Source organism: Lolium rigidum, chromosome 3 (assembly GCF_022539505.1).
Source record: "Lolium rigidum isolate FL_2022 chromosome 3, APGP_CSIRO_Lrig_0.1, whole genome shotgun sequence".
In the NCBI taxonomy this organism is placed as follows: domain Eukaryota; kingdom Viridiplantae; phylum Streptophyta; class Magnoliopsida; order Poales; family Poaceae; genus Lolium; species Lolium rigidum.
The window spans coordinates 75,392,859-75,403,501 of record NC_061510.1 but is presented as its reverse complement, the minus strand read 5'-3'; the positions used below and the strand labels follow the sequence as shown (position 1 = coordinate 75,403,501).

The window sequence follows — 10,643 nt, the reverse complement described above, 5'->3', positions numbered from 1 at the left end:
TCCATGCCTAAATCTTTGTCGATATTCCAAACCTTCGGTATCTCTTAATCCGGACTCCTCCCATGTTAAGTTTGGTCTACCACGACCCCTCTTAACATTCTCAGCATGCTTTATCCGTCCGCTATGCACCGGCGCTTCCGGAGGCCGCCATTGGATATGTCCAAACCATCCGAGACGATGTTGGACCAGCTTCTCTTCAATCGGTGCTACCCCAACTCTCTCCCGTATATCGTCATTCCGTACCCGATCCTTTCTTGTGTGGCCACATATCCATCTCAACATGCGCATCTCTCGCTACACTTAACCGTTGGATATGTCGTCTCTTCGTTGGCCAACACTCCGCGCCATACAACATCGCAGGTCGGATAGCTGTCCTATAAAACCTGCCTTTTAGCTTTTGTGGCACTCTCTTGTCACAGAGTACGCCAGAAGCTTGGCGGCACTTCATCCAACCAGCCTTGATTTTGTGGCCCACATCTTCATCGATATCACCATCTTCTGCAACATGGACCCCAAATATCGAAAAGTATCTCTCTCCGGTACCACCTGCCCATCAAGGCTAACCTCTCCCTCCTCGTGCCTAGTAGAACTGAAACTGCACCTCATGTATTCAGTTTTAGTTCTACTAAGCCTAAAACCTGCCCGTCAACACAAGCTTGATCCGTCTCCCCAAAAAAACTACCTCGATAGGAGGGGATACCATCGCCTTGTAAGTTGTGTTGTGCTTCCCCCACAAACGATGTGGTTCGAATCCCAACAAATCTTCCCCTCACACATCAACACATGTATGATGCAAATCACTGTGCGACGGCGACAAATGCCTCTCATCAATACCCTCCACCTCCATTAGCCTCATTGATGCATGATTACGCAATCTTCGCAGCGTCTTTGAACCACATATCATGGGCCACTACACAAGCATCTCGACCCCCGACCGGGACTAGGCCTAGTCGGAGAGCAACACAAGCTTGAGCCCTTTCCCCCAAAAGATTACCTCGGTAGGAGGGAGACACCCTCTCCTTGTAAGTCGTACTATGCTTACCCCCACAATCAATGTGGAACTAATCCCAACAAATCTTCGCTTCACACGTCAACACGGCCCGCTAACACCGGCCCACAAACCATGGCCAACAAACCACATGTCCACATGTGAGTCCACCGAGATAGGTATCCCGGCACATGGGCTATCGGGCGTTGACGCCTCCCCCCGTACATGCCCCTCTCAAGTTGTCATGCCCCGCGGATGTAGGCTTTGGCTCAACCGCCTCGTGTCGTTATGATCTTCCATGGCATAATTTACTCTAACAATGTTTTTAACACAGCAAACGACACTGTCAAATATGGAAAAAAATTGAAACAACCAACATGGATTTATAGGTGGTGGACTAGGCAATCGAAGTTGGGCAAGGATGCCGAGCAATGGAAGTGAGTGTTGAGTGGTGCTGTTGTACCTTGATTTGTCTTGTGCACCAAGGGTTCTATCATTTACCCCAAGTCAGTATCAGTTTCTTGTGCCCAATTTGGCATGATATCTCTTGATATGGCAAATAACGATGGAAGCTGCACACACTCAAGTGTGTCAAAGTAGGATTTGTGTCCTACCAACACTAGAAATGTCTGTTGTTTAAAGGTGACACCATTGTTTTGCACACCATGGAATAACGCTAAAACTATTCATTAGGCAAGAGATAAAAAAATTGCACTTGATTGGTTGCCAAACAGCACACGCGTCGTGCATATTTTCCCTTCTGTTTCTTGGCCATTTATACTAATGTAAAAAAAAACAGAAATTGGAAACTTCCATTGCCCCCCAGCCTCTGCATCAATAGAAGGCCTAAGCTGAAAGAGTGTGGCAGGCCACACATAGAACAAACAAGCCCAATCCAAAGTGTGATAGACCACACATAACGTAAATACTCGGCCTAATTAAAAATAATAGGCCACACAACACATCATGCATTCAGCTTTAACCTAACTCATCATTTTGCCTTAGATTAGTTAATTATTTTTAAACGGGTCAATTGGGGCGAGTCTCTTAGAAAATCACCAAGAATGTGGTTATTTCTCAAAACTTGTGTTCCCTGTGATACAAGTAAAGTGAGAACCAACCAACCACATCATTATTATAGATCTTACGTTATTTATAGTAGAAAAAGGTCTCGAGTACTTTTACTAGTAAATTTTTATTAGGCGTGTCCTGGTTTCTTGTTGTTATTCATAGTTACTGATGGAAGCATGCCAATGCCGTGTACTGGAACTGTAGTCTATCTCCCCGTCTATTCATTAATAGATGTCAATTACATGTAGGTCCAGCCAGGAACATCAGTAAGTATTGCATCAAATAACCAGCACTACTATTTTTCTAAAGGAAGAGAGCATAAGATTGTGAAATGTTCCCGAACAAATGTTGGTTTAACCCATCAGCTGGGCATATATAATTTATTATGTTTAAGTAGCATGCATTCAGTTCTAGAATGGCCTTTTGAAATACTTTCATTGTTCAGGGAATACTGCAGACGTCCTTCCAAGGACAAGTTCACTCCCTGCTGGCATTGAGGATGAATGGAGGAAGAGAAAGGAAGCCCAAACTCTGAAAAGGCTCGAGGTGAAGAGGAAGAGGATCGAGCGAAGGAACTCCACCAACGTTTCTGCAGAGGCAGTTGGACAGATACTAGAAGAGATGAATGCAACTGCAAGAGCTGACAGAGTAGAAAGTTCTGATGATCCTTCAATGATGAATAAGCAGACAGAAGGAAATGAAAACCATGGCAAAGTCAGGCGTCGCTCGAGTGGGCTTCCTCCAACATATCAGGCTACGGTTGCATCACAAGGTAGCTGCTTGCCAGGGAAGCTGAAAAGGCATAATTCAGCTATGAAAGGTACAGTATTATGCTGATATATTGTATTATTATGTTATACTAAGTAGCTGAGTTTCCTGTAGCAAATCGCAAGTTATGATGGCATGATCTGACAGTAGAACATTCCTACTTTGATGTTCAGTTTATTATGTTTCTCTTTCAAACGTTGTCCTAGTTTAGCCGTGTAGTTGTCTGGAGTCTTGAAGATACTTGGCTTCGCCGTCTGAACTACCAAGTAAACCAAAATAAATTAAGTTGTGACCTGGATTCATCTTGCCCTTTGGACTGAAGCCCTGCAGTAACAGTATCTGTCATGTTGAACTTGTCCTTGCAAAAATATCAAGATTTAACGCTAATTTGACTGGTATGTTACTACTTCAAACATCATGCTAATTTGGCCGTGTAGTTATCTGGGGTCTTGGTCTTCGCGTCTGAACTACCAAGTTGAACTACTGCTGGTTATCTAAGTTGTTCTATGCATGCAAAAATATCAATATTTATGCTGAATTACCACTACTACTGGTATGTCTGAATTGTTCTATACATGCGATTGTTCGGAGCAGTTGGTTCTTATTCCATTATTCTTACCTTCATCACATTTGCTTCTGTTTTTCCCTAAGCTTTTTTTTGTGTGAATGCTCCCTAAGGTATGTTGAACACTGATCTTACAGGAACTCCTAGCGCTGAAGAGCAGAGCCTGTCACCAGCTGTTCCTCCCTCCTCTGAGGGTACAAAAGGCATGCTCCCAGCCGAGAGTGCAAACAACACCGTCATGGCAGCACCTTCGTCTTCAGCATTGGCAGTGAGAGCAGCGGCACTTGGTTCTAGGGGAGAACATCAACCTGCTTCCGGAAGACTTGCAGCAAGAGCCAGGAGCATGGGAGACGTGGAGAGGGTGATGATGCAGGAGATGCCGTGCGTGTGCACCAAGGGACTCCCCAACGGCAGGAAGATTGAAGGCTTCCTGTACAAGTACAGGAGAGCTGAAGAGGTGAGGATCGTGTGCGTGTGCCATGGAAGCTTCCTGACTCCAGCAGAATTTGTGAAGCATGCTGGTGGCGGCGAAGTCGCCAACCCGCTGAGGCACATCGTCGTCAACCCCGTTGCCCATTCGTTATCTTAGACCGCTGCATGTGGAGCGCGCAAGTGTTCTGTGTGTAGCTTCAGCCGTAAGCTTAGCTTCAAACCGAATCTCATCGTTTATGTTACAGACTTACAATACAGTGTGTGTTATCTTAAAAAACATAGTGGGAATAGCTCCTAAGGACAACTAAATAGTAACATGACAGATTGATCATTGTTGGGCGGTTCTGGTCAGTTCTTTTTATTTGCACTTCTTTTATTTGGCAAGGCGAGAGTCTGCAAAAAGTTCAGAAAAGGAGAATCTTGTCAACTCTGCCAGAGCCAAATCTATGATGAACCGTCCATCACGGATGCTGGTGTTAGTTGTTGAAGGCTTCGTACAGCTCACAGGCTACCAGTCACAATTGCTGGAAAACCTGTTTCATCTTGAATCAGATGGGGAGCCGCGTCCAGCTTACCATGTACCTGACGCAGCCACAAGTCAGGGGATATCTTAGTTGAATCTTTGAATATCTTTCCATAGCACATTGTTAGTCTGCCTCGAATCCTAATAGGGTGTAATTTCTTGTGCCTGAACCTTAGAGACTTCCATTTATTTAATCAAGCCATGCTTGCAAAACAGGGGTGGCAACTGATGACTAAACCTGGTTCTTTATGTGCTAGAGTAATGAAAGGAAAATACTTTCATAACTCAGATTTTCTAGATGCGAGAAAGAAGAGAAACTCGTTACATGTTTGGAGAGCAATTCTTCATGGAAGAGAAATTCTGAATAAATGATTGATTAAACGAGTTGGAGACGGGTCTTCGATCCGTGCCTTTGATGATCCATGGATACCGGCTAAAATAAATGGTCGGCCAATGTGTAAGCCGCAAGAGGCAAAAATTACAATGGTTGATGAGCTGATTGACACAGAACTAATGTGCTGGTCCGAGGAAAAATTGGAGGTGAACTTTATAGAGACGGGTTAATGGGCATGGTCACATGAGAAAAATGAATTTTTCTCACTTCGGTCCGCGTACTGTTTGATTTCAATAAGTCAACGGGCCTCCTAATCCTCAGGGTAAGGAAAGGATCATAATGCTTGTTGGAAAAATCTGTGGCAATCCACTTCCACCAAAAGTGCGATGCTTTTGGTGGAGTCATGAAGCTATTTATTCATGTTAGGGGAATACTCAAAAAAAAATAGACACATGGAGCAACTCGCCTTTCGTGAAGCTTGTGGAGAACATGAATAAACTATTCAGCATGCCCTCTTTGATTGTACATGGGTGAAAATATTCTGGTCAGAACTTAGAAGTATGACGGGCATCAAAATTTTGTTACTACACCCAAGATCATGGGCGATGGACCTAATTGATGGTAGTAGTTTGTCGAAAGAGCACACCAGCTTGATCTTATGTGGATGTTGGGCTTCCTGGAAGGAGCGAAATGCCCGAAAGCATGGAGAGAGAGGGGGGGGGCGATCGGTTACAGATTTGGTCAGGTGGGTGATGTAAACCACGGTCAACTTGGCTCGAGTTGGAAGTGGGTATCTGAAGAGACCCTAAAGAAAAAAAGATCGCTGGAAGGCACCCGATGAAGGAGTGATCAAAATCAACACAGATGCTAGTTTCCTTGAAGCTACAATGTCTGGGTCATTGGTTTGGGTGTTCGTGACCATGGGGGCAGTCTGATTAGAGAACAAGCTATCTGGTATGGGGATGGTGCTAGTGCTGTTATTATGGAGGCAAGAGCTATCCTTGATGGTGCAAGATTAGCCATGGAGAGAAACTATAACCGGGTAATTATTGAGAGTGATTCTCAGCTAGCTGTCAATTTCTGTAATAGGATTGATCAAGATAGATCGGAAATTATGTCCATATGTCAAAAGATTAGGGAGATTAGGGAGTCTTTTCTAGTTTTAGCATTTTTCAGTTGGCCGTGGCCGTGATGCAAATATAGCTGCCCACTTATTTGCTAAGCAAGCTAGTGTTGATAGGAGGAGATGTCTATGGATCAAATATAACCCAAATTTTCTCATAAATACTCTTACGAGTGATTGTAGTGCTATCAGTAATCAATAAAGCTCTCTAAATTCGCAAAAAAAAAACTGTATGTTGCAAAACATGTGCACAAAAAAGTCACAGAATACAACTATACATTATAATACTTCTTCAGTATTTATTTTACCGAGAAATTATTCTTTTGAGGGTTACCAAGTAACTTAGTAACTGAAGCTCAAGCCTTTTTTTTCCATGCGATCTCGAAGAGATTGATTTCCATTATAAACGATAACGGAAAAGGAAGGCCAAGATCCAAGTGCAACAACAAACACACGCAAAGGAAACACCACCTACTGCTAGTGTTCTGAGGAAATACTCTGGCACATATTTACAACACGCTGGGAACTTGACCAGGCAAACACCATAATTCGCAGAAGACATGAACAAGCATGATGAGACAGCATCCCCTTCGTAATGAACTTCTTCAGCACCCAAAGCAGATGACCAAAGAAAGCTAACTTCTTCAGCTCCCAAAGCAGATGACAAAAGCCAGCTATCAGTCTGTTAGCCATCCACCATCATGCTGATTACCATCTAGACGCGGAACACCTGACGTTGATGAAGCAGAGTGAAGAGTGTCCGCTGCTGCATCAATGATGATATTGGCGCGTGCGGAGAACAGTTTGATCTGCAGATTATTCAAACCTACCCAATAGTTCATAACACAAATGAGTAAAAGATAACACCAGCAAGCAAACTTATGAGCTTGCCCTCAAAACATGCTCTGTTTCAAAGTTTCCAGATCGCCCAGCATATAACAGCAATGCTAGCAATCTGAACATTTCAATAGACAGGGAAGAATTGTGGAAACCACCAGAAAATTGGGAAAAAATCCAAGGCCTGTTTGGAGCACCAATGGCTTGCCCTACACAGCTCTAGACAAATTTAGCAATGGGACTGTCAAAAAACAGGTGATGAACAGATTCATTCTCGTCACAGATGGATGGATAGATTCAAAGCAGTAGTAGAATAATATTTTCCATAGGGCTCCATTTTTTTCATGCAAAGCCATGGAGGAACAACACTTGCTTCAAAAACATAATAGACATACAGCAAAATGACATCAGTTAGAACTGGATGCGGCACTGATTTCTGTTCATATCATTTGCACAAGGAACATGACAGACCAAGCAGAACAGAAACAGCTAAGTGGATAACCCTGTTTTCTTCAGAATAAAACATCTACACATATAACAGAAGATGGGGAAAATCCGATAAGTTACTACAGCTACATCTCAGGAGCAGTATGGCAAGAAGACATTCCAGGAGCAGTACAGTTTAAGAAACTTGGGCCAAAACATGGCGTCATCTAGCAGGCGGTGAGCTTGGCAATCTCGTTCAGGAGACCAGGTGTACTGTTGCACCTTCTAGCAGGCAGTGAGCTTGGAGATCTCCTCAAGCTGGTACTTTGCTTCAGCAGCAAAGTCAACCGGCGACTCACTCCTCACAGTGATCCTCTGCCTCTTCTCACCCATGTACTCGTTCTGTGCCACGCTCACGCGGAAGAGGTGGGGAACCCAGGTAGCCTCTTTCAGCTTGAGCTGGAACCTGTCATCACCCTCCTGTAAACAGAATTGGCAGTCTTAGGCACATGATTACAAAGAGAAACATGCTGCATTCTGAATTGAATCTCTGAATTTTAAAGAAGACTCGGTACCTCTTTCCTGATCCGATCAAGCTCATCAGCACTGCAGCCGATGATCCTCTCTGCTTGGTCATTGAAGAGAGAAAGCCAGGCCTCACCAGTGGGATCAGAGACCTTGATGACCATGATGTACCTGAAGAGCAGCAATGAACCGACACTTAGCTATGGCTTTGCATGAACAAATAAACAGTAGCATGTATGGTGTACTGAAACAAATTAAGACCTACCTCAGTGCGCACTCATCATAGTTCTTCTGGCAACCTTCGCACCAGTATCCTGATCCAATTTGTTCAGTCACCTTCTTGTTGCAGGTGTTACAGGCACGGTACCACATGGTCTGGTCAGGCTTGATGTGGCTTATATGGGCATGCAGGCTGAAGAAAACAGGCTGCAAAACAAATCAGGTCAGCTTACTTAGGAAAACTGCAAGCTCAAGACACTGAATTACTCAGATTCACAAGAATTTTGCACTGTTTTAAGATCTTACCTTGCCCTGACCCAAATCAGGATCACTTGTGATGTGAGACAGGAAAACTCTGTCAGAGTACAATGATCTAGAGCTACCAGGACTAGATGCACCCATGCCTGCACCAACTGATGCCATGGAAGTGCCCTTGCCTTCAGACTCATACCTGTTTGACAGAATACGGTCATTATCATGACAAATAGTCTATGGTAAATCAAAAACAAGTAGCTTAGTAACAGGGCATTACCAGGCTTTAAGCTTTTCTGCCTCAGGCAACTCAGGGTTAATTACAAGAGTACTCTTGCCCACAGTGGAGACAGATACACCTGGTAAACAAATGGAGCAACACGTTAGTATCAAATAAAACCTCATTGATATCCAGCAAAGGCTGATTGGATAGGCATCAAGAGCATACCTTGAAAGTCAGATACTTTCAGGCTCTTTACTGCAATGATAGGTGCAGAGTCAACCATGTCCAAGAGCTCTTCACCAACAGTGGTGGCAAGATCATTCCAAAGAGTAACAGTAACAGTTTTGTTCCTACAATCAAATTAACTGTGAATCAGCACATACACTACATTTTAAGCTATCAACATCACATACATCACAATTTAAGTCATCAGTGAGTTAAGTTGCTGCTTACGAGTCATCTGCGACAACAATGTCACGCTTTGGGATGGACTCATTGTCAATCTTTCTTCTGATACTCAGAGTAGGTGACACACTCTGAAGAACACCAATAATATCTACAGATAAACATGGAACAGAGAGTAAAATCAGTCAGACTGCATACAACAACAAGTTACTACTAAAATTGATTCAACTGAATTCAAGCAGTTCTGCCTCACCTACTAGCTCCCTGCCACCAACATATGGCCCTAGCATATCAATCTTGACAAAGTTGTATTGCACTGGTGGAATGAAAGTTTCCCCCTCAGCCTCTTCAACAACAGCACTCTCATTTAGGGTCATCTCGTAGTCATTCTGGACTGTCTTGAACTGCTTGTTGGCAATTCTGAGTGATCCTTTGGAGATGTAGTAGACCTTCCCCAGCTCAAACACTGGATAGAACTTTTTTGCAGCCTCATTGAACATGGTAGCCTGGATCTGGGTGCCCTGTACACAAATCCAGCAATGTAAGCTTCCAAAAAAACATTCTTGAGCAGCTCGGTTCAGATAATCAACACACCAAAGAATTTGACATAGCTAAGACAGAACTTACATCCTCGTCAGTGAGCTCTACATTGAAGACGTGGCCTTCCCCACGGGCATTCCTGTAAGATCTCAGGTTGCCTTTGCTGGTGACCCGAACCTTGATGACCCAGTTTCCCTGGTAGGGGTTCAGAGAGAGCAACGGATGCACCCGCCTGGTCATGGCCAAGCGCGCTGCAGGGGCAGCACTGCAAACACAGAAAGGGGAACAGTGAGTAGCAATTCTTCACAACAACAACAAAAATGAAAGACATCGGGGTAAAGAGACTGTAAGGGGAGCTTACTTTCCACGCTGCTCGCTAACAATCTGGGAGGCGGATTTCACGTCCTGCCTCGGCTTCAACACAATCGAGGCCGGCTTAGACAGAACCGCGGGCTCCTCTTCTACCTTGACCTCGCTCTTAATCTCGGCGTCTAGCGCCGGGGACACGACCTCGCACTTGGTGATGATCAAGATCCTGGAGTACAGCATGCGTAGATCGATATTCAGCAAAAGGATGATACAGATCTGCAGAAATGGCAGGAAAGTGGGTGGAAGGTTACTTACTTGTCCTGCTTGTTTGGGACGTCGTTGCAGGCGTAGTTGAGGATGCGAAGGAGGCCGAGGTTCTGGAGTCTGCCGGAGTGGACCTCGGAGGCGAAGTGGGTGGAGAGAATCGCCTTGATCTTGTCCTTCCCGTCGCTAGCCATGAAACTGCAAAGGAACAACGACAACAGTACATCAGACTCGCAGACCAAGAAGAGGAATCGGCGCGGAGAAGAACAGATCTAGCTAGTACAGGAGCGAAATCTCAGAGATCCGGACGGGTGGCGAGACTAAACGAACTATTCGAGGTGCACAAACAATCTGCTACTGTACTACGATGAATTACTTGGATGGGGACTGAAAGCGATGGTTACTGACCTGAAGCGGGAGCCGATGGGCTTGAGGTCGACGACCTGCACGACGGTCTCCGGCACGTCGTCGGGCGTGGCCGGCGCCGGGTTGGCTATGACGTAGGCCACGGCGCCCGGTGTCACCGGCATAGCGGCGGCGGCGGCGTCCATGAGTCTCGTCTCCGATGGGATTCTTGTGCCTTCCGGAAGAAGATTTCGCTTGCGTGGTTGGGCGGTGGCAGTGGCGGCGCAAATGTTTTGGAGATTTGGAGGAGAGGATGAGATCTGCGCGCTGGTTATAAGGTGCTTTTGGGGGGGAAATGGCGGGCGGGGGCGGGGTTTGGTTTGTGCGTGAATTGCCGCGGGTTTCTGTGAACGGCGGGAGGCTGCGGCGGCGCGCGGATGGTTTTTGGTTCCGTTTTGGTAACTCTGGCGGGAGAAATTTGGGGGAATTTTCGC

The 10,643-nt window shown here is 45.2% G+C and overlaps 2 protein-coding genes across 2 annotated transcripts in view; one reads left to right on the top strand and one right to left on the bottom strand.

The window, feature by feature from the left end:
- The window catches only part of LOC124695049 (ninja-family protein MODD-like), a 9,763-nt gene extending 5,594 nt beyond the window's left edge, over positions 1-4,169 (top strand). Inside the window, exons 2-3 of the mRNA XM_047227944.1 lie at positions 2,505-2,879; positions 3,530-4,169. Of these exons, the coding sequence (XP_047083900.1) occupies positions 2,505-2,879; positions 3,530-3,981 (827 nt within the window). The 3' untranslated portion in view covers positions 3,982-4,169. The remainder of the gene's footprint in view (positions 1-2,504; positions 2,880-3,529) is intronic.
- Positions 4,170-7,352: 3,183 nt separating this feature from the next.
- LOC124696897 (replication protein A 70 kDa DNA-binding subunit B-like) lies at positions 7,353-10,355 on the bottom strand. The gene is made up of 12 exons (XM_047229557.1): positions 10,213-10,355; positions 9,856-10,002; positions 9,593-9,766; positions 9,319-9,496; positions 8,945-9,212; positions 8,740-8,842; positions 8,512-8,636; positions 8,344-8,422; positions 8,118-8,262; positions 7,858-8,018; positions 7,643-7,763; positions 7,353-7,547 (listed from the first exon to the last, which is right to left on the bottom strand). Exons 1-12 carry the CDS (start codon positions 10,353-10,355, stop codon positions 7,353-7,355), a joined length of 1,839 nt encoding a protein of 612 aa, XP_047085513.1.
- Between the last annotated feature and the right edge of the window lie 288 nt (positions 10,356-10,643).

Bases quoted from the DNA above. Each gene is read 5' to 3' on its own strand.
- LOC124696897 (XM_047229557.1), bottom strand. From the start codon at position 10,355: ATGGACGCCGCCGCCGCCGCTATGCCGGTGACACCGGGCGCCGTGGCC. The intron at 8,423-8,511 runs GTATGCTCTTGA...TTTGTTTACCAG, and splicing joins GAAAGTATCTGACTTTCAAG to GTGTATCTGTCTCCACTGTG. The intron at 7,764-7,857 runs GTAGGTCTTAAT...GCTGCTCTTCAG, and splicing joins TATGATGAGTGCGCACTGAG to GTACATCATGGTCATCAAGG.